General features: G+C 33.2%; 3 protein-coding genes across 5 annotated transcripts; all 3 read left to right on the forward strand.

Moving 5' to 3' along the window:
- The first annotated feature begins 1870 nt into the window (after positions 1–1870).
- LOC130818167 (AT-hook motif nuclear-localized protein 14-like) lies at positions 1871–5950 on the forward strand. The gene is made up of 5 exons (XM_057684230.1): positions 1871–2112; positions 2490–2536; positions 3925–4044; positions 5199–5348; positions 5440–5950. Exons 1-5 carry the CDS (start codon positions 1908–1910, stop codon positions 5530–5532), a joined length of 615 nt encoding a protein of 204 aa, XP_057540213.1. The 5' UTR covers positions 1871–1907; the 3' UTR covers positions 5533–5950.
- A 1242-nt stretch (positions 5951–7192) lies between these two features.
- Positions 7193–14154, forward strand: LOC130817493 (protein EIN4). The gene is made up of 2 exons (XM_057683228.1): positions 7193–9617; positions 13354–14154. The coding sequence occupies exons 1-2, from the start codon at positions 7902–7904 to the stop codon at positions 13864–13866; spliced, it is 2229 nt and encodes a 742-aa protein (XP_057539211.1). The 5' UTR covers positions 7193–7901; the 3' UTR covers positions 13867–14154.
- Positions 14155–14742: 588 nt separating this feature from the next.
- Positions 14743–20814, forward strand: LOC130817494 (uncharacterized). Of its 3 annotated transcripts, none has more exons than XR_009043815.1 (8): positions 14743–15072; positions 15161–15270; positions 16991–17214; positions 17310–17398; positions 18603–18705; positions 19190–19332; positions 20065–20204; positions 20314–20814. XR_009043815.1 is itself a non-coding variant. In XM_057683229.1 (7 exons), exons 1-7 carry the CDS (start codon positions 14875–14877, stop codon positions 20151–20153), a joined length of 966 nt encoding a protein of 321 aa, XP_057539212.1. In that variant the 5' UTR covers positions 14745–14874; the 3' UTR covers positions 20154–20307. The 3 variants fall into 3 exon arrangements, 1 of the variants encoding a protein (XP_057539212.1); XR_009043814.1 differs by having other exon boundaries at positions 14746–15072; positions 20055–20204; XM_057683229.1 differs by lacking the exon at positions 20314–20814 and having other exon boundaries at positions 14745–15072; positions 20055–20307.
- The last annotated feature ends 2351 nt before the right edge of the window (positions 20815–23165 follow it).

Below are 23165 nucleotides of genomic sequence, written 5' to 3' on the forward strand. Positions count from 1 at the left end.
AGCAATCAAGAGATATTGGGTCCAAATCTCAACAATATTTAATTTTTTTAATAGTAAAGTTCATATATTAAATATGTTATGTGAAGAAATAAACCACTAAATCACATAGCATTTTTTCAATACGAAAAAATAATAATAAAAATACTAATCTTTTATTAAAATCTGTCTTATCATGAGAGGAATATAATTGGATCAATCCATACTAATAAAAAAATTGCTTCCTATAAAGGTGTGAATTCAAATTCATTGATTTTTCACTAATTCTTAGGTGAGACGATCTTATGGTGAGACCATTTCTATTGGGTCGGCTCAATATACATTTTTTGTCTTAAAATGATCATTTATAACATTAAATTAATCACTTATAATTTTAATATAATTACTCTTTATAGTCATAGAGTGATTACTCATAACCTTAAACCGATTACTTATGATCTTAAAGTAAACAATTGAAGAAATGGGCTACTATATGGACTCGTCTCATGGTGAGACGGTCTCATACAAGACGAGCTGTTGGTTTTTTAAAATTTTGTTATTAATAATGGCCTAATGAGTTGTTTGTATGGGTCCATCTTAAGCTGAGACAATCTCATATAAGACTTGATGTTTCCTATGCGTCATCTTGGGCAAAGATTTATCCTACGCATAATAAATTAAAGAAATAATATAATTGACAAAACAAAGAAATAATTTATTATACAATTATATTAAAACATATATGTAAAAAAATAGACAAAAAACCATCAATCGATAAAATTTTATCAAAGTGAATATCCTAAAGCTATATTATATTGATGAAATCACCCAAATAAATCAAGAAATGTCCGTCAATAGATTTTATTAAATTCTAATTACTACAATTTTTTTTAACATGCAATAGAATACTTTGTTTGATATAAAAAAATGATTCTTTTCTCTATGATCCCATTATTGAAAAATTTTAGATTTTTCATCAACATATTATATTTTAAATTAATTTGTAGATTTTTATCATATATGATTATAAAACAATTTTAAAAGAATAATAAAATATATAACTGAATATAAGAGTATAATATAAATTTTGAGCTTAAAACTTAAGATTTCGTATATGAATATAGAAAATTAAATTAATTTATTTTTGTCATTTTATAGTTGGATACTTGGATCACTTCTTAATACAGAAAGCTTTAATTTTATTTAAGATTTGACATAATATAATTATAAGTTTATATAAGGAAATATATTTATAGTCGAATATTATATTTTTTATGAGTTAATTATTTCCTTAAATATCACGTCAATCATCAAAAGTTTCTACGTCAAAAATAGAAAAAAGGCAGGAAAAATTTTCATGAGAATATGACACATGTCCTAAGTCATTTATGCATTAGTATATTTTATTAATAATTAATAATTATTGATTATTGAAAGCTCATCATCACTAAACCACTCTAAATCTAGTATCAAACCAAACCATTTAAAATTAAAATAATTGTCTTTTATCTCAATTAGAGGCTTGGAAAAAACACCATATTTCTCAAGTAAAAATAAATAAGTGTTCAAAACAAACTTGATATATTGATATTTGTCCAACGTTATAGCCAAACCTGACTTTACCTGACTTAAAAAAGAATTTATAATTATGTAAAAATTAATTTGAATACGAGACGCAATTTTAAACCGACCGAAACACCTGATCTAAAATTAACCCGATAACCCGAATAAAAACCTATTTAGTGTGATTTTCACTTGACTTTCTTAATCCATTAACCTACCTTTAATAAAAAAAATAGTTATAAATAAAAACCATAAACATATACAGTACAAATTGACATTACCATATCCGATATCCCAATTTTAAATTCATTTTCTTGAAAAAAAAAATTTAAAAATTCAAAAAAATTCACTTTACTCTCTAAAATCCAATGGATCCAAATTCTGACTCCCACTCGCAACAACAACAACAACAAACGCCTTCCACTCCCTCTCCTCCTCTGCCTTTCACCGCCACTCCCGCCGCAAGTCCCCCGCCGACTAATGGAACCTCCGACTCTTCAGGAACTAAGCCTTCCACCGCCACTCCTGTCGCTAATCCTCCGCCGACTAATGGAACCTACGTTTGTTCATATGGTATGAATTGCTTTTTTTTTTTTCTTTTTTTTGCAATTTAATTTGAGTTGTTGGCTATTGCTAACTTGCTATATTCATCCTTTAAAACGTGAGAATTACGTTTTCTTTTTCTTTGTTCTTTCATGTAATTTGGGGTTTTAAGTGTTATTATTCATGCAAGTATGTTTCTATATATGAAGAAGTTCTGAACGTTTTGGAGGGGATAGTGGTTTCTTTTTTAATATTGCTTTGAAATTTTTGCAAATGCTAAAATTGCTAAGATTTACATAAAGGGTTCTTAGGGAATATTTTCTTGAAGAACACAAATTGTTTGCTTTTGTTTTTTATTCAAGATATATAGATATTATTTTAACGCGAGGTGCGATTTCTATATCCAGATGGTACGTATTTTAAGACTCGTGTTGTCAATGTGGCTTCAGGAGAGGTATGTCTATTCTTGTCTCCTAAAACTGTCAGATGTTAATGCTCTTTCATGGTTTGATTGCTGAGTTTTTTGGTCCAAGACAATACTCCCTTCACCTGTGCCATAGGAAACATAACAAGTACTAGTGCTTTTTAAGGGGTTGGGCAAATAGGTATACTTTATACGGGGAGTGTAAGAGTTGTGTAGATGAGATAAAAGACAAGTTAAGTGTGAGGATGAAAATTAAAGAAAGACTATGAATTATAGCCAAAAATAAAATTGTATTAAAGACTGTCAGACGTATTAAATAAGATCATAGCGATTCCAATGGGACAATGGAAGTAACACTTAGTACTTAATCACTCTGCAAGTTAGTTTTGAACAATTCTGTTTTGGAGGACTCCTACTATGTATGCTGTAAGTTTTTGTTATTGTCGTAAAAATATTGACAGCTTCTTTTTGAAAAAGTGCCCTTATTCTGTGTCATAACTCATAACCCAACAGTTTTTGTACTTTACCACACTGTCGTTGAAAGCATAGTGACCTAACCAGATCAAGATCCAAATCATCCTTTACAACCAAGTACATAACAATATTACATTTCCCCAATGTCATTAAGGTGGCTCCCACTTAGGTGGAGTATATAATCAGATGCGCAAACTTTCCTTTTGTAACAATAAGGAGGTTGTATTCTAATTGAATACAAATTGGAGTTGAAAGCCAGTGTTCGACCTTGTGTTAAATTTCATCATTATAAAGTGTATGATAAATTAATTTACAAATGTTCGGACGACACATGTAGGGTTTTAGTTTTTTATAAATGTATTGTCATGCTATTAAGTATTTTGATTTAATTCTTTTCTTTCTAAGAGATGGAATAGAATAACTAGATTGAAGTGTAATGATCATACGTCTGTAATGCATTGTATATCCCATAATAGGTCCTATTCTTCTACCCTTTCTCGGGAGTCGATGACTATTGACTCAATGTTTTATTTCCGTCCTAGTTGATCTTGATTCGACATTAGAATTATATTGATTTTTCCTCAATAACCGAATACTTTTGTCCGTAAATACTGCATATTTGATTCCATCCAAAAATCTATTTTCTTCCCTATTAGTTCGAGTTTCAATCAAAATGCTAGTTCTTACTGTTTATATGTTATGATATGAAAATACCACACCAATTCCTTATGTATGGATGACAAGATTCCATTGATACAGAGCCAATTCCAATAGACTTAATGGAGGGTCCCATTGCTGTGCATCTAGTAGGAATTGAACCTACGAATTCGCCAATTATGAGTTAGGCGCTTTAACCATTCAGCCATGGATGCTTAGCGGGGATCCTTGTACACATCATAAGAGCATGTTGGATCTACTTTTAACTAGGTTGATTTGCATTGCAGGATGTATACCAGAAAATATTGGCATTAATACAACAAAAAAAAAGGGCGTTATGCATCTTATGGGCTCAGGGTTTTACATCTAGTGCATCTCTACAACCACCAACCACATTTGGAAAAAATGTAATCATGCAGCTCGATTGTGATTGTGCCTATATCGTTTGGAATTAGGGCAAATTAAGTGTCCAAATAGTTGTATGCTTTTTCAAATTTTTCGTTTTACTTAGTTTCTTCTTGCTTAGATTATTTATCAAATTCTGTGTTAAAATGGTTTTTGTTGCTGCAGAATGATTTTGTTTATTCTTGGACCTTAAATGAATTGTTTTTCACAAGTGCCTCTGTTTATGTAGATCACTTTGCCCAATTTCTGTTTGTTCTGGAGTTGATACTTGGTCAAGGATGTTTCCAAATTTCTCTTGGATATACTACACTACTAAAAATGCCTTGGATAATAGACTATGAGACGTGTCTATGACTCCTGATGGTTGTTAACTGCAGGCTTGTAAAGAAGTCTAGAACGTATAAGTCTGGGTTACTTGTTGAAAGGGGTCAATCTGGTAATGAGCCAATAAGATCTATGGCTTTACGAATGTTTTTAGCTAATATTGTTGGAAGTGAAAGAGTGAATGTTTTTGTGATCTACATTACCCATACATGCTTGGGCACAAGTACCTGTTCAAGTGTCAACAATTTCAGGATCAAAATTTTAGACTAAGGATCATTGTCAAGACCAGGCATACACCATGCATGAACTGTACATACCTGATAGAAGAATTTTACATGCTTTGGTTGACTTATTTGTTACTCCCTTTGCAAGTACTATATCACTTAGCATGTTTTTTCTCAATTTTTTTTTATATAATTGATAATTGAAGTGTCTGGACTCTGTATAAAAATTTGAAGTTTCAGTTAAACCTAGCACCACTAGTTAGAGTATTGAGTGTAAGTCTATGTTACTCGGACTCTTCATTTTGCTTCACGTACCCATGTCTAATCCTTGATGCTCGGATATTGGTATGACACTTAGACACTTAATTTTAGGCGTAAAATTAAATATTTAGATGTGTCCAACACTTGCACACACCAATATTCAACATCAGTACCCGAGTCCAAGTAGTGTAGGTCATCTCTTGCTTTTCCTTGTATGTTATGACTTTGTACCTAGTTTTCAGCCTCCCTGTTTTTTAAACGAGTGTATAATCATAGAAAACGTATGCTCATTTTTAACTGAGGGGGCTATAAACTTGCTGTGTTTTCTCATTTTTGTGCTGTTTCAGGGATGTCAAATTCTTTCGTTAACCGGCTCTTTTGTCCGCCCACATTCTGGAGAGTTAATGGGAGGTCTTAGTGCATCCCTCCTTGACACAGATGGACAGATTGTTGGAGGCCGCTTAGTTGGTCCTCTGATTGCTGCAGGCCCTGTTGAGGTAGAATTTATACATATGCTGTAATGTCTCTGCTCCAATCAGGTGATAGATACTGATATAACAATCATATGTCTGATGATCATATGTACAGGTCTTAGTTGGTACCTTTTTCATCAAACCTAATAAAGATGCTAGTGCTGGTGTCCAAAAACATGCTTCTACAAGTTCTATACCAAAAAATTGATGCAATTCGCAGGAAATACAAATTACAGTTCAGATGATTCATCTTCAGATAGTGATTATGATGTCGACGGTTTTGATTAGGGCAAATAACTTTGTTTTCACTACGTCACATTTTTTGGGCTATTTTTTTAGTGTTTTTGAGCGAATCATAAATTCCATAAGCAAATTAGGTAGACAAATTATTACACGGGGTTCCACTGTTAATTAATCTGGGCTTTTTCTTGTTCTTGAGTTTGTTTGATTAGTTAGATATATAGTACTTTTGTTCTTGTTCATATGAACTCCAAGAGAAGATAATATACTTGTACAGTACAGATAACTAATAATGTGATCACAATGATCCATTTTCTTTTTCCACATCTATTTGTACAATATATTCACCAAAATCGTCTTATCTCTTCTCCTAGTAGAAAAGAGCATTATCACGATTCACTGGTCGGATGGAAAATGCTACTAATATAATTTTTCATTTTTATTATGTACAATATAATACCTCACTATTCCTAGTATTGCTAAATTGTTGGTGTGAGGTTAGTTATAAATAAATTTTGGTTAGTTTGTAGTTGAAGAACAAAATAAAAAAAATATGTACATAACAAAAAGTACATGAATGAGATGAAGGATATGAATTTGAGTATGTGCGTAATAGAGGTTTAAGTCAGTATTTATCAATAAAAATATGGCAATATTAACTCAATATCTATTTTATCCTCTAAATACTCTCAACAAAACCTTCATTGGCCTGCACAACTTGAACTACTCCTGTAAAAAACTGTCTCTCGATGAGATGACTTAAAAATAAGAAATATATATGTTATTAATTTGTATTATTGAGATATTTAATAATGTATAAGACATGTTTCATCGTGAAACTGTCTCATATACGAATTTATGCAACTTTGGCCACAGGGTTTGAGGAGAAGTTATTGTTCCCTTGCTTTTGTCTCACAAGTAAATCATTTATACAATGACGTATACTTGTGACGGGTCATTTCTCAGTGAGAGTGTGAGATGAGTTTAAATTCTCGTAATACGTATTAGATGAACTATTTATCAAACTCATATATAAAGCACATTTCACTATGAAACCATCTTATACAGCAATTTGTGTATCCACAAATTTTTATGTGGACGGTTTTTTCGTAATACGCTTTCTATACATGGGATAAATAGCTCAACTAATACAATCATTAGCATATGAAGTCCATGTTTTAGGTTGTCTAACCGAGAGACAACCTCTCGTAAGAATAATTCTTCCTTATTTGAAAATTTCTACAATGTATATCACCTTAAAACTATATAACTACAAAAGAAAGTATTCCAATGAGTTCTAAAGCGTAAACATCATTTTTAATTTATCAATATAAGACAAACGGGTATTGATATATAATTTGTTTTCAAATAGGAAGATCAAAGGGAGGAAGTATTATCTTTTGAAATTAATCTCAATCGACAATTGCTATTGCTAGTGTTTTAAATTTTCAAAAGGATAACTCAAAAGATATTTTCCATTTGGAAAATGTCAATTTCAATTATAAAAATTGTTTATAACGAGGTAGTTTAGAGAGGAGGGGTCAATACTCAATAGTCTAGCCGTCTAGGTTCAATTCATGTAGATCTTGGTGGGCCTTTGATGACTTGCCATTGCCAATTGCCAATTGCCAATTGCCATACCGCTTTCTCACTTTCCTTTCCTTTTCATCCTTCAAACTTCTAAGCAAGCTCCTACCTTTTCTTATATCTTTCCTCATTTTCTGTTTACAGAAAAGGAAAATTCCTATTTTAATCCAATCAAATTGGATCCACCATACTCAATTTGGTGTTTTTTTATTAAAATCTTTCTGGGTCTTTTGATTTCTTTAATAGTTTTGTACAATCTCAAATCTCTTACCCTTTTTAGCTTCAAGAAAAAGCTAGTGGGTCTTGCTGTTACAGTAGTAATCTTGTTGGGTTTTGCTGAATTCGAAAGTTTGAGCTACATAATTGGTTGGTGTCTTGGTGGGTTTTTGATAGTTGCTAACAAGAATCAATTCAGGTTAGTTTTTGCTTGTAAAAATAAATTTCTGCTGATTTTTGAAGTTTTCGATTCAATTAGCTTCTCTTGTCTTCTGGGATTTTGATTAGTTGGAGAAACAGTAAAGGGGATTTGTTCGTGATTTCACCCTTTATTAAAAAAGTGGATTTGATCAAATTATATTCGAAATTTAGGTTTTGGTTTTGCCATTGAGATTTGCATGGACTTGCGTCAAATTGGGTTTTTCATAGATTGATGTTCTGCTAATGGGTATATTCATTGCTTCTGGTTTAAGTTTTTCATAGGAATGATTTATTTGATCTTTATGGATTGAGAATAAGTGTGTTATTGGTGCAATGTTGAGAGTATTAGCCATTGGATTGTTGGTTTGCACTCTCATACTGTGTTTATTCCCATTTGGCTATGGAGATTCAAATTGTAATTGTGATGATGAGGGATTTTGGACTATTAATTTCATTATGGAATGCCAAAAAGTGAGTGACTTTTTGATTGCAATTGCTTATTTCTCTATTCCCATTGAGCTGATTTACTTCATTAGCTGTGCAAATATACCTTTCAAATGGGTCCTTGTTGAATTCATTGCTTTTATTGTACTTTGTGGAATGACCCATTTGCTCAATGGATGGACTTATTTTGGTCCTCACTCATTCCAACTTATGATGTCTCTTACAATATTCAAATTCCTAACAGCTTTGGTTTCGTGTGCCACGGCTATAACCCTTCTAACTTTGATCCCTCTTTTACTAAAATTGAAAGTTAGAGAAGTGTTTTTGACACAAAATGTTATGGAATTGGACCAAGAGGTTGGAATGATGAAGAGAAAGAAGGAAGCTAGTTGGCACGTGCGAATGCTCACTCGAGAGATAAGGAAATCACTTGATAAGCTTACTATATTAGAGACTACTTTGGTTGAACTTTCCAATATTTTGGACCTGCAAAATTGTGCTGTTTGGATGCCAAATAGTAACAAGACTGCAATGAATTTGACTCACGAGCTGAAGCCAAGCCCATCGAATATCTTTCCTAGAATTATCCCGATAGATGATCACGATGTCAAGGAGATATGTAATAGCAAAATGGTGACGATTTTGAGGCCGGATTCAAGGTTGGGAATGGCAAGCAGTGGGGGTTTGGAACAGCCTGGTTCTGTGGCAGCAATTCGGATGCCTTTGCTGAACGCCTCAAATTTTAAAGGTGGTACTCCTGAATTCGTCCAGACGTCTTATGCCATGTTAGTTTTGGTTCTTCCGAGCTCCAATGAAAGAGTTTGGAGCAATCATGAATTAGAGATAGTAGAAGTGGTTGCTGATCAAGTGGCTGTGGCTCTTTCTCATGCTAATGTTCTTGAAGAGTCTCAGCTGATGAGAGATCAACTTAAGGAGCGGAATCGTACTCTGCAGCAGGCGAAGAAAGATGCGATTATGGCAAACCAAGCCAGAGATTCTTTTCAGAAGGTTATGAGCCATGGAATGAGGAGACCGATGCATTCGATTCTTGGCCTTCTTTCGATGTTTGAAGATAATATGAACTGTGAGCAAAGGATTGTGGTTGACACCATGGTTAGAACTGGTAATGTTATCACAACTTTGATAAACGACGTAACAGAGGTATCTGCAAAAGATAATGGAAGGTTCCCATTGGAGATGAGGCCTTTCAACCTGCATTCCATGATTAAGGAAGCTTCTTGCTTGGCCAAATGTTTATTTGTCTATCAAGGATTCAGTTTTTCTCCTGATGTTCAAACTAGTTTGCCTGCCCAGGTAATTGGTGATGAGAGAAGAACTTTTCAGGTCTTGCTACACATGGTAGGACACCTACTACATATTTCCAACTGCGGCTGTTTTATCACTTTTCGGGTTTCTGAAGAAAAGGGCAGCGAGGGAAAGAACGATAAATGGGGCATGTGGAAATCAGTTAGTGCCAATGAATACATCAAAATAAAGTTCGAGTTCGAGATTAGTGGAGGTATTGCAACAGATGGTATGAGAAGAACCCACAATGATGGAAACAAGGAAGTATTGAGCTTTAGCATGTGCAAAAGGCTAGCTCAGGTCAGTGTTTCAGAATTTGTTTTCTTTAGCTGGATAGTTGGATTTTCTTGCATTTTAAACATTAACTTCTTTGCTCGAGTATTATAAGATCAACTCTGAATGACCGTCTTCTAGGATTTCACTACATTTAATTGTCATTGATAGCATAATCCAAAATTGTTCCTCAAGCTGAGTGTCTCACTGACCGCAACCTTCTTATTTTTGATAAGTCTATGTTGTGCTACAATCCAACCATCCCTAGACCCTGATCGTAGCCGGTATATATTGATGATGATGATGCGACTACAATGATTGTTTTGACATGAGCCCAGTGTAACATAATTCGCCTTTTGAATTCGGGATTCACTCAAAATAATCCTAAATAGCCCGAAATCGACCATAATTCGCTTTCTTTGATTCGTGATTCGTAAGGAGATTAGTGAAACATGTGATAGTGCATGAGCCCTATTGTTTAGCATTGATTTTAAGATCATTTCAAATGTTGGAGCTGGATACCTTTTGTAGTATGTTGGCACACATCATATTGAAAGTATCCACAAATTTGTGTGAAATAGTTTTGTGATAGGAAAATGGCTGACCTCTTAGAGTAGACAGGATCAAGTTACACCCATTCTTTCCAAAGGCCCTCTTGATGCTTCATGAGCCTATTTATGGCGTCATCATCATATGAGGCATATATCATTTTTTAAATTTACGTATGGAATCTGTGAGCAAAGGAGAGCAAAGCCCAGGAAATAAAAATAGGTAGGTAACTTGTTGACCCGAAACATTATTTTATCCACCCAGGGCTCTTTCTTTCTCTTTTTTTTCTTTATTCTCACGTCTTCTATTGTAATTGCTGTGTTTATGGCTAATTCTTAGCTTAGAAATTGGCCATTATATTTCAGTGAACCTACTCAAATCAATTAGTGAACCGTAGCTGGAATATGCAAGAAACAAATTTTTAAGGTTCATATACGAGAATTTAAATTGTTATGACTCAAAACTAACTTTGTTCTTCTGTGTAAATTTTGTTTTGTTTTTGCAACGTAATTAAATTAAACTAACTAAATTATAATAAGCTAAATAAAGAAGAATAATTCGAAAAGTACCACAAAGCTTTGTTTGCAAACTCTGGTTCTTTTATCTGATTTGAATTTTCTTTGTTGTTCTTTATTTCGTTGCTTTGTGCTTTCCTGAGGTTCTTCATCCTAATTCAAGGCAATCACGATCTAGCTTTGATACCAAGATGCACTAGAATAGACGCGAAATATTAATGTGTGAATCGAATAAATCAAGACCAAAATAGAATGAGTTTGTCAATCCATGATCCGGACTTGCAAGATTAAAAAGTCTTCTTTGTATTAGGAGTTTTTCTCCATATATAAAATTTCACTCAAAAAACTCTTGAAAATGCTCACGTGATCAAATCCTAGTAAAGTTACATTTTTTTGAACTTTTGTTCTCAACTCAACATTGATAATCAACTACTCTAAAGTCTAATCTGACATATTCATGTTAGATGTAGGTATACAATGACCCCACAATCCTATCTAGTAAACAACTCTAATTACATCGAATTTTAGCTAAAACATAACTCTAATATCCTATGAACACAATAGATAATGCCTTGTATTTTTATTTACTAAAAAACTCGAAAACGTATAAGCTAGCTAATCTGAAAACATAATCTGCTACTTGCTGGAAAATTATGGTAAATCAATGAATAGACACATTGTGTCGGCTGGAGTCGACCCTATGCAATGCAACGACTCAACACCATGGCTCGCCTAACAAGCGATTTGCAAGGAACAATTTGACACCTCATAGTGCTATATACAACTGTTTGTCCAATCTTTAGCATACTATCTCACCTACTAGCTCCTCTTCAGACACTCAACCGTGTGCATGAGCATTCTTCTCATGCATGGTTATCTCTTCTTTACCCAAGCGAGCCTCAAACCCTCCAGTTGTCTCCTAGTCAATGTCATCAAGTAGAAATCATATTGAGTCTTTCCTCATAGATTGGAATTATGAACCTAGCTTACGAACTATTTACATTCGTAAGTTGATCTTTCACAACTAAAGGAAAGACTTAACAAGCATAGGACCAAGAAAAAATCTATTGAACTCTTAACAAATGTGTACAATAGGTCTGTATCGATACCGATAAACTAAACTGTAAAATTTTCCTTAATCCTAATTGATTTAGAATGGGAATCTAGCTAACCTTTTTAAACTGGTAAATATTAAAAAATACGGAGTGATTTAAAAACCTATTTCTAGTAGATGATGGAAAAACCATTTCTAGTTTCACAAGGCCTCGATATTATACAAGGACTCATTGATGAATGTTCTAATTAAATTTTACCTTTGAAGTTTTGTACTCCATCAACTTTACGTAGCATTCATGTGGCGTTCACGGCTACCTTGTATCTAAGAGCTTGAGGTTCAAACTTGAAATAGATACATGAACAATGTTTGAATATGGTTCTGTTAAAGAAAGGTGATTGACTACAACTCAGTCATGTGAGTGTTACTGAGAAGGAGGAGTTTTATTTATTTAACTTCAGATTCATGAAAAGTTTTCAAATTTTAAAAGCGCAATTAAAGGTGACCATTCCTTTAATATTTTCATGGGTGGAAGTGAGTTTTAATAGTAGTTGGTGAGGCTTTCTTTACCGTTGGTCCAGTTATAAGTCTGTTGAATAACTTTTTTCTTCTTCTTAACTTCGAATCATAATGGTTCCAAATGAACATGCTATAGTTCTTTACGGTTAGATTTTTCGACTATTTTGGTGGTTATGTATTTCTTGATCAAAGTGTTTCCACCGAGTTAATATAAGTTATAAGTTTCAACAATTACCTTAATATTCTTGGTTTTTACTTAAAGTAATATGGCTTTTGGCGGATGCGAATTATTCTACCACGTGACCTGATGTTGCTTGTTGTCCTTGGCACTTCTATAGAGCATATCAAATTGCTCGATAGAGGTTTAGTACTCACACTACTACTAACTACAATTTTTCTATGTGATGTTTATCGGGGTGGTTCGGGGAGGTGATGGGGGGCAGGGGGTTTAGTAGCACTTGATGTATTATTCCTAGGAATGTTGTACATTCTGGGTCACAAAATGGTTATTTATTTCTTGGTTTTGTATGACTAATTCACAAGTGGATGTGTAGCATGTTCGATGTGTCAGGCGTCATGTTCCTCCAATGTGGTTCTAGGGAGAACGAGTAAATAAGGTATCAATGATAGGGTGAGAATTGCTAGAAAATGTTTAAATGGGTTTTGCTGACATGCACGAGATAGCAATTCTCAAACAATGAAGTTTCCCAAGTGTCACCAAATTCGTAATGAAACTCGTATTTTTGCGCTATGTGTGCCACTAAAATATGTCCAGATAAATCATTATATTTGTTGTCGACTATCTCTCATGTTGACTCGTTTTGGTTTATATAGTTGAGCGGTTATGTGGGGATTAAAGTTTTAGCATTGTTGTGGTGTGCGGGCTCGTGTTGTGATTTGATTAAAAATAATTCCCGTAATCTGCCACAGGCAAGACTTTAAAGGCTTATTAAAGGTAGTGGCACACCATCTTTTTTATATTTGAGTTGGACATTTGAACATGTAATGTTCAACATGTTACACAACATTGCAACTTTGCGTTTTCAATTATCTTTCCTTTGGCCCTTCCCTATATTTGTGCACAACATGTTGGTTTACTGAAATCCGATTTTGTGTCCTATCGCAGATGATGCAGGGTGATATTTGGATATCGTTGAACTCATACGGCTTACCGCAAAACATGACTCTTCTTCTTCGATGTCAACAACTAAGACGCCTTTCCGAGGGAAACATGTACGCTTCGGAGCATACATATTCTAGCTCATTCCGAGGCGTAAAAGTCTTGATAGCCGATGACGACAATGTGAATCGGACCGTCACAAAGAGGCTGCTCGAGAAGCTAGGCTGTGAAGTGTCTGCCAGTTCGTCGGGTTACGAATGCCTAACTGCCTTAGCACCGTCACCAAACACTTATCGGGTTGTGCTACTTGACCTTAATATGCCTGAAATCGATGGCTTCGAAGTCGCTCGGAGAGTCCGGAAATTGTATGGTCGCAACGGCCCATTACTAATAGCTCTGACGGCAAGTGTAGAGGAGAATATATGGGAGCGATGTCTACAGATCGGGATAAATGGTCTGATACGTAAACCTGTGATATTACAAGGAATGGTCGATGAACTCCGTAGGATCCTTAAGTGATCGTATGCGTGTTTCGAAGGATTAGGGTTTGTAGAACATTGGCGCGAAATCGGGTATCTTGTTTGCTCATATTCATAGCTGATGTTCCAGACTTATATTTTTTGGAAACTTTAGTGTAAAATGACTGACTTACAGTTTTCATTATGTTCACATAATTTCTAGCGTAAATTAACAATATATATAGCAAAGAAATAGAATTAGGTGATTTTAAGATTATGATTATATCATTTTGTTATTTTAGAATGTCTTTTGGATTTATGTTCAATTTTTTTAAGGAAATACTCTGTCTAAGATTTCTTTTTTAGGTTTAAACAAGTTTAGGTATTTTTAATCAAGGATTAATTCTCTTATAAGTTTAATTTATAAGTTTAATCATGGATTGATTTTTTTAAGGAAATACTCAATGTTTAAGATTTCTGTTTTAGGTTTAAGATTTCTATTTTAGGCAATTTTAAACAAGTCTCACAATTCTCATTTCCATTTACTAAACCTTTATAAGTGAATGAGTAGTATATTTAATGATTTCCATGGCCAAACAACTCTACATAAGCCCGAGTTTTACGTTTAGATCAGGCCAATTACAATTATGTTTACTTATATATCTCAACAATCTAACTTGATTTTACATGAAGTATATGTTATTTTGAATCGAGTCAAATCATACTCAATTTCAATTAATAGAGTCAAATTTGACAATTTTACCCACAAATACATATTTTAAGTTTTATATATAAATTCACTAGAGTTGTCTAAAATTATTTTGATAAACTGAAAATTAATCTGATTGGACTCGGCCAAAAATAAGCCGTATAAAAAAATTAAAATCACATAATCAATATATTTACATATACACATAAATCAAACTTAAACCGACTCCAGATTTCATACCCGAATTCCGAAACCTCACCCAAACATTCAATGGATTTTACCCAAACATCCCACCTCAAACGACCCATATAATATAATCAACAAGATTACTAGACTTAAGAGAAAGAGCAAAAGAGAGCAATGAGTATAGAAAAATCAGTTGCAGCAGATGAATATCACTCCAAAGACTTCGATTGGGAAGACTTGAGACGAGATATTGAATCCGACCCTTCATTCTCCTTCCATCTTTCTCCATTTCTGCAATCTTCTTCTCCATCTTCAGATTCTCAAGCATGGTCTCATTTCCATTCTCGTCATTCCACTGGCAAATTCTTCAAGGTAAACAATTCGTCTTTGAATTTGAATTTTTCATGATTTTGCGCCATATTTTATCATTTTGTTAAAGGGGTTTCGTGTTTGAATCCAGGAAAGACGGTATTTACTTAAGGAATTTCCTGACCTTCTTTCTTGTGATGATTATTCCAAAGTTTTGGAGGTTGGCTGTGGTAATGGAAGTACTGTTCTTCCTATTTTGCGGTAATTTAATCAATGATTGCTCTTTTCTCATTATATTGCCCTTAATTTAAATGGGTGTTTGGTTTGGCAAAAGATGTATATTTTTAATTAGTTTTTTTTGTTTGGTTCGATGGATGATGGAAGAGTGGACGAAAATTGGGATCGTTTCAATTTTGGATAAGAATGTCTGCATTTTTGGAATTGTTTTTCATTTCAAACCAAACACAACTCATTATCCAATTGTTGTATTTCTTACTTGGTAAAGTCTATGTAACTATGCAAGTAGTACTTGGAAAACAATAAAGATTAATAGAAATCATCGTATGAGGTTTTGAGGGAGTGTGCATAATGTGATAATCTAATCTTAAGGTATCTGCATTGGTAAAGTATATCTAAGTCTTGATCTCTATTCCCTTATGTGAACAAAATGTTATGGCTTTACGAAAATTTTTGTCATTTCTCTAGTTTAGTAATTATATAGAGGCTCCCCGTGATTGTCACTTAGTTAAAGGGTTTTTGATTCATTCTAAATTGAGGATGCTTTCTGGAAGTTGTGCCTGATTGTATTTATCATCAACATAATGCAAAATCTCAAATGCAGTTTCTATTGCAAAGGTCACCAAGCCACTTTCGTGGTTAGGATGGTTTTGTGGTTGTCACGGTGTATATAGTGGTCTCGGTAATTTCAAAAATCTTTATGATGTTGTCATGATGCACTGATGTGACCAGTTGTTGTAGTTGCTCTATGATCATTAGGTATTCCTAGCATTTAAGGTAGCCATATTGTTGGGGAAAATCTCTTAAAGGCGAAAAGGCTTGGTTGAGTGAATGGAGAAGTAGTAATTTTTAAGGTACGGTACTAATTGGCTTGTCTGTTTCTTAATGGGGGCTGAAGTGGAAAGCATGGTTATTGGGAATTCAAGGATCTTCCACTTCTTAGCAGTATATTTGAGGGTACAGATTCTCGTTTTGAAGATATTTGCTTTCAAGTGGAAGAATTCAAGGAAAAGACTATCTTTCACTATAAGAAATTTCATCTAACACTATGGTCTCATTTGTATTTGTGAAAGCTTTAATGTGAGAAATATATTCTTGGTTTTGTAAATCCTTTTCCATTGCTTTCATGTTCATTGGAACAAAGACCCTTAGTGACGGGTGTGTGTTTGTGAAAAACCTTTCAAGTTATCATGTAACTTGTGGGTAAATCATTTGGAGAAGAGAAATGGGGTTATGGAAGTCGAGGCTTACATGGATTTGATCTGATTGGGATTTTAGTATTGTATGTTACTGTTTTTTCCTGTTATATATGCATTCAAACTTTCTACACTATGATCTTTTAATCAAGAATCATGTTAATATATTGAGTTATTTCTTTCATACGTCTACCGTGCTTTTTGATCATATCATATCTATTTTCCATGAGAAAGTGGGAACGAGTAGAGAGGGCAATAAATATCAAGTTGCCTATGTGAAATGATGTTGGTTCAGTCAATTTAGTGAGAAAAAAAAATATTTTGAATATGGGACTTCTGATTTGTACCAAAAATTATGTAAGAAATTGGTGCCGTTATTTTGAAACTTTTTGAAAAGGAATATAGTTTCAATTTAAAAGAAATGGATGTAAATGCTACTCATTTTCTAACTCTTCCACTATAGATTAATTACTTAGTGGACCAGTCCTTCGTATCTGATGAAGGCTTTAATAGGTTCAGTTATCTTAATCCCAGCATTTTTTTGACAGTGCAAAGGAGAAGACCAGTGTTTATGCCTGTGATTGTAGTGTTGAGGCACTTGAGAGAGCTATGCAGAATATTGCTGATGCCGATATTGAAAATGTCATATATCGCTACCATCAATTCTGCTGCGATTTCTCTGTAGCTCAGTTTCCGAAGTGGTTGGCGTGTGATTTATGTCGGACCAAGCGGGTAGAAAAGTCGTTACCTTACTACACATGCATAAAATATGGTGATTTTATTTTTAGGCTTTCAATATAATATATGATCGAAAAATGTTGTTCATTATGTTGCATGCTAAGCATTTCCCTGTTTGTGGTTTTACAGAAGTCAATGAGAGTGAAGGAACACTAACTAGTTCGCCTCCCAACAAAGATGGTCGGTGTTGCCTTGGTGGAGTGGACTTTTTGACATTGGTATGTGTCATTTTTAAGCACCTTGCATTGATTCCTAACAAATCAAAACATTGTCCAAACACTCCTGTTGTTGGGCATCTTAGAAACCCAAAATACACTCAGAATTTAGTTCATTGAGGCATATGATATAGAGAGGAGTCACAATTTATATGATTTCGGAAGAATGCTTCATTTAAGAATGCAGTTCATCTGGGGTTGAAAATAAACCAATCAGTTGCCATATAAAATTTTGGAAAATAGATACTTGTATAATGTACTATTTACCTTTTGATAGAACTTGATTTGGTAGGAGGTTCCAAGTTTTTAAGATCTTGTGATGTTATTTAACATCATAGTTGAAAGTGATTGGAGATTGTGTATTCTAATTAGGAGTGTTCAAAACCGGATACTGGGTCGACTCGGATTCGAAAATCTGGTTTTTGGATACCTATAAATGCGACCTGGTTCCGACCTGGATTAAACGGGGGATCCGGAATTCAGATACCCGGTTTAATTCGAGTCAGATCCAGAACCCGGTTTTATTAGAATGTTTTTTTATTTTTTATTTTTTTGTCTTTTTGTCGTTCAACCATACGTTTGTTTATCTCTATTTTTACTTAAAATATTTCTTATATAAAATTCAAATACAAATTCTCTAAAAATATTTAACTTAATTAGTCATAAAAGATTAATTGAGAAAATTAAATAATAATATTATTGTTCATTGGTTTAAGTAAGAACAATCTAACTCTCTAAAAATATTCAACCCAAGGTTAGCTTAAGAGATACCATCATCATTTTATTTACGAAAAAAAGTAAAAAATTAAATAAATAAATAAAACCAGATACCGGATATCCAGTTTCCAAAAATATGTGACCCGGATCCGGTATTCGATTTAAAAACTAGGTACCCGATTTGGATTATCCGGTTTTAGAATCCGGATCGGATATTTCGGATCGGGTTATTATGAACACCCCTAATTCTAATGATAGTAGTAGTATCTGGCTCTGCATTTAAAATCAAAGGAATATAAAATAGCTGCGTTAAACAATTAAATGTCCGAAAATAGCTATCCCTTCATGATCAACAAATGAATTGAAGTTACAGCAGCTTTGAACTGTCTTTTTTCTTTGCTCTTGTATTCTTTCTGTAACAATAAGAATAAGATGGGTGTATCCGGGAATTATAATCTGATAATACTTCGTTTAACTGTCTCTTGACTAGATATTTACACTATCCGCTGTTTCACCCGAGAGGATGATGACTGCAGTCAGGGAATGCTTTTCTGTATTAAAGCCAGGCGGCCTGCTCCTTTTCAGAGATTATGGTACTGCTTCTTTCCAAGAGTTTCATATTTTGAAAGCAGCATATAATACCCATTTTAATCTTCAATTTTCCAAAAAATGTTATTAAGCTAATTCTTGCTTGTAAGTGTACTTTTGGTGGATGGTATTAAACAGTGGTAATGAGAATGAAAACTGGTGTAATTTTAGTCGAAAAATCTCTTGGCTACCTTGATGGTCATGCTTGTTCAACTTCAATCATCTCATTTTCTTCATAAAATTTGTTCCAATGCATTACCATTGGGAGAGGTGTTATAAAATGGTAATGGAAATTTGTACCAAGAAAAAATACTTTTTATGATCAAAGTTTCATTACCATAGAAATGAAATGGAATTTTTGATGAAATTTTACACTATAAAATCATTCTCATTACCACCGTTTATAACCACTAACCAAACGGGCAGTTAAGTTTTTTAACACTAAAATTGATAAGCTGATGAGAATTAATGATGGTTTGCACTTTGCAGGTCTTTATGACATGACCATGCTTAGATTTGAACCGGAGAAAAGAGTGGGTTTTAGGCATTATATGCGTGCGGATGGAACGCTCTCTTACTTCTTTGATTTGGTTTGTGCGAGGGATCTTTTTGTTGGTGTTGGCTTCATTGAGGTATAAACGTTTTTCATCATATCCGTCGTTTGGATCACTATTATCGTGTACGGTATATATGATATATTTAATTTTTAAACTGTAGATATATTGTTTAAGCCGTAGATATATGATTTTAATTTTTAAACAATACTGATCATCTCTAAACGAAAAAATCAAAGATGGTAAATTACGAGATATTGGAGAATAAAAAGTGCACAACATATGTATAGTCGTAGATCTAAAGTTTTATGCAAATTCAAAAAAATCAAAAATAGTAGATTGTGAGAGATCGGAGCATCAACAATACAAAATAGATATTGTTAATTAAGTAGCCATGAAAATAGTAAGAGGGAAGGGGCATGTACATAGAGAAAAGGAGATATGGTTGGCCTTCAATAGAAAAGTTAAAATAGTAAGAGGAAAGGGGCATGTACACGGAAAACAACGAGGTTATTTTCGAAATTAAATAATTACGATGAGGATAATTTTGGAATTAAAAGTTAAAATGAGTTAGTTTCATCAAAAATATGATTAAATTAGACAAATAAAAGAAAACAAAGGGAGGATATTGCAACAAAATTTACTTCCTACTATAAAAGTCATATTTTTTCTTTTCAGTACAAGTTTTGGAAATTTATAGGTAAATTTGACAATATGATAAAGTTCTTACCATTTTGTCCCAACCATAGTTTCTTTACTTTGAGCTGATCAGCCGCCCGACAATGACTTATGTTTTGTAGCTTGAACTAGAATATTGTTGCGTCAAATCGGTGAATCGACGAAAAGGAAAGAGCATGAGAAGAGTATGGGTTCATGGAAAGTTTCAAAAGCCTTCTTAATTTTCGATGATTTTACGACACACGTCTTTTTCTGACTGTTCGTTTTGTGATGTATGTTCCCTCATCTATTATGTTAACATTCACTTTCTTTCAAGTCATCATTTAGTACTGTTTGTTATGTTTTCTTAAAGAATATTAAGGTTGTTCCGTTCCTCTACAGAATAGCAATGTGGTTTAAAAATGACGATAATGAAAACAATTTTCCATCGCCTCTAATGTGGCCTCCGCCAGGCGCCAGGGCCGCCTATCGTTGAAAGGTATTGTAGGACAGTTCGACTTTTTACTTGCTACCTATTAGTGGCTTAAACTGTTGCGGAAATGTTGATGGAGAAAGTTTCAAGTATCGTTTTCTTTAAAAGTAATGCTATCGGAAACCAGAGAAAGTAAACTGAGGCGTTTGCTGCTTTACTTGTATAGTGAGTTTTTGATCCCATGAGAAGACCTATACTTCTGTCATCTATGCCTTATTCAAAATCAATTTGATTGACATAAATTTAGTGTTTAGTGATATTGAACCATAGATAATGTTCATTAGCCTAAAAAATTTAGTATTTTTTCGAGTTTTGAGTTTCGAGTTTATCTGAAATTGTGCTATAGTCAAAAACATCGCTCGACTCCGCATTCTTGCAATCTTAAGTTAAATCGATATATGCATTTTTCATGTTTTGCGAGCTAGCTAATTTGCATGTTTCGAAAGCCTTAGAGCTTCTTGTGATTCATGGCGATGATTAGCATGTTTTAAGAAGTTACTAAATGAGAAGTATTTTCAATGATGAATAGCCAACTAGTGTTGCCAATGAACCGAGTCAAGTTGAGTTTTGACTTATTCGTTTTAAGCTTGATATTTTGCTCAATTTTGAGCTCAAGCTTGAACTTGGGTATATATCTAGTTTTTTTGTAAAATTACAAATTATTACTAATTAAAAGAATTTGGAATAGTTTACACTTAATGTTTAGAATTTCATTTTCCATAAAATAATTTCTTATAAAAATATGACCTTACATTAAGGTGTTCAACTGTTTTGAATCAAGTTAAATCAATATATGTTTTTACATCATTGTAAATTTATTTTTAAAGTTGAGTTAATGTCAAATATGATTATACAAAGGGATAAATATGCTCTAAACCACCGTTGTTTCAGACTTGGATATTGAACTTTCAAAATTACACCAAGAACATATGCAATCGGTGTCATATTCACTACCTGGTTGGGTACATCTATACCTAGTTAGACATATTATACATGCAAGCTCAATTTTTTTGCCTCTCTTTCACCCAAGGATTTTAACCTAACATGAGATTATAAAATCCCCCAAATTTCTTTAGGACTAGGCTTATCAATGCAATCAAGACTTCTGTAGTACACTTTTCACTAATTGATCCCCTAGTAAAAGTAAATAACTTCACTTTACAGAAAAAATTTCTTCATTTATTACATTATTGCTAATAGAGACCTTCAAAATAAACTCATGAAAATTAACCGATTTTGTAATCAAATTCGATTTAAAAATAATTTTATAATTATGTAAAAACCAACATGAGCATAAGATTCGATTTTAAACTGATACAAAACGCTTGTTGATTGATGACACGAACGCATATTGCAAAATGCAAACCAATAAGCTTTGTTCAACATCTACAACCCCTATAAGAAAGTGGGTAATCCATAGTGTATCTTCTTTTTACATGGTGCATATGAATCCAATAATTTACAAGAACAAAGATCCACTTAAAAATTTCATCTTCTAAATCCTACTCCAAATCTAATGGAATTTTTGAAATTCTTGAGTGAAAATAAAAAAAAAATTAATTAAATAAATGAACCTTTAAATTTTTTCTAAAAGTAAGCGTCCAAACCCCAAAGCTGTGCTTTGGAGCTGTTCACAGTTATTAACTGCGAACAACATATAAGACAAACTAGCTATTCGCAGTTGGTAACTGCGAACAGTTCAAAAAGACAAAATAGCTGTTCGCAGTTACTAATTGCGAACAGCTATCTGACCTTAAAAAAAAAATTTTTTTTTTTAAGGTCAGATAGCTGTTCGCAGTTAGTAACTGCGAACAGCTATTTTGTCTTTTTTGAACTGTTCGCAGTTACTAACTGCGAACAGTTAGTTTGTCTTATATGATGTTCGCAGTTAGTAACTGCGAACAGCTCCAAAGCACAGCTTTGGGGTTTGGACGCTTACTTTTAGAAAAAGTTTAAAGGTTCGTTTATTTAATTATTATTATTATTTTTTTTCACTCAAGAATTTCAAAAATTCAATCTAATGTGAGTATGCCACATTTCTCATTGTGTGGTATGATAGATATGAAAGCAAGATTGGTTATGGGCACGTGTAAGATGTCCGACTATATGTACAGGAGAAGAAGGGTATAAATCATGTAGCAAAAAGATTAATAGATTAATAGCATGTGATAATTGATAATAATGGAGTTGAAAAGTAAATTTCTTTTAGTTTTGTCCATTAAAGTGTAAGAGCGAATAGAAAAAAATAATCTATGAAAAGAATTTTAAGGTAGAAATATAAAAATTAAAAAGACATATTCCTCCAAAACATCACCTTTCATAAGTTTCATATGAAAAATTTCCCAAGGATTATGAGATCATCTTGCAACTTAATATAACGTATCAATCATATAAAATACGCTAAATAATTATTATTGTACGAGACGATTTCATTGAGAGACGCACTTTATGAATGGGTTAAACAGCTCATCTCATACGTATTATAACTTTATGAGTATATAAGTTTTTTATTTAAGGTCGTCTCAACGAAACACGATATGTTCGCATGAAATACTTGAATGAGGGGAGTGTGACTAAACTTTAATGTGAATAATAAATTTTTATATATAAATGATGTGATATGGACTAACTTAGCACAGTGCATGTTTTTTAATTTCCCAGTGAGGAATCTGTTTCTTACAATTATCACTGAATTACATATCCCTAAAAAAAGCAATAAATCACATAAAGATTTAATGAATTTACCCATTAAAGCTACAAA

The sequence above is a fragment of the Amaranthus tricolor genome, chromosome 7 (genome assembly GCF_026212465.1).
Source record: "Amaranthus tricolor cultivar Red isolate AtriRed21 chromosome 7, ASM2621246v1, whole genome shotgun sequence".
NCBI lineage: Eukaryota > Viridiplantae > Streptophyta > Magnoliopsida > Caryophyllales > Amaranthaceae > Amaranthus > Amaranthus tricolor.

Excerpts from the sequence above, each read along its gene's own strand:
- LOC130818167 (XM_057684230.1), top strand. The coding sequence starts at position 1,908 with ATGGATCCAAATTCTGACTCCCACTCGCAACAACAACAACAACAAACG. Across the intron at positions 2,113-2,489 it reads AACCTACGTTTGTTCATATG|ATGGTACGTATTTTAAGACT; the intron begins GTATGAATTGCT and ends TTCTATATCCAG. Across the intron at positions 4,045-5,198 it reads CAACCACATTTGGAAAAAAT|GGATGTCAAATTCTTTCGTT; the intron begins GTAATCATGCAG and ends GTGCTGTTTCAG.
- LOC130817493 (XM_057683228.1), top strand. The coding sequence starts at position 7,902 with ATGTTGAGAGTATTAGCCATTGGATTGTTGGTTTGCACTCTCATACTG. Across the intron at positions 9,618-13,353 it reads TGTGCAAAAGGCTAGCTCAG|ATGATGCAGGGTGATATTTG; the intron begins GTCAGTGTTTCA and ends GTCCTATCGCAG.
- LOC130817494 (XM_057683229.1), top strand. The coding sequence starts at position 14,875 with ATGAGTATAGAAAAATCAGTTGCAGCAGATGAATATCACTCCAAAGAC. Across the intron at positions 17,399-18,602 it reads GAGTGGACTTTTTGACATTG|ATATTTACACTATCCGCTGT; the intron begins GTATGTGTCATT and ends TCTCTTGACTAG. Across the intron at positions 18,706-19,189 it reads GCTCCTTTTCAGAGATTATG|GTCTTTATGACATGACCATG; the intron begins GTACTGCTTCTT and ends TGCACTTTGCAG.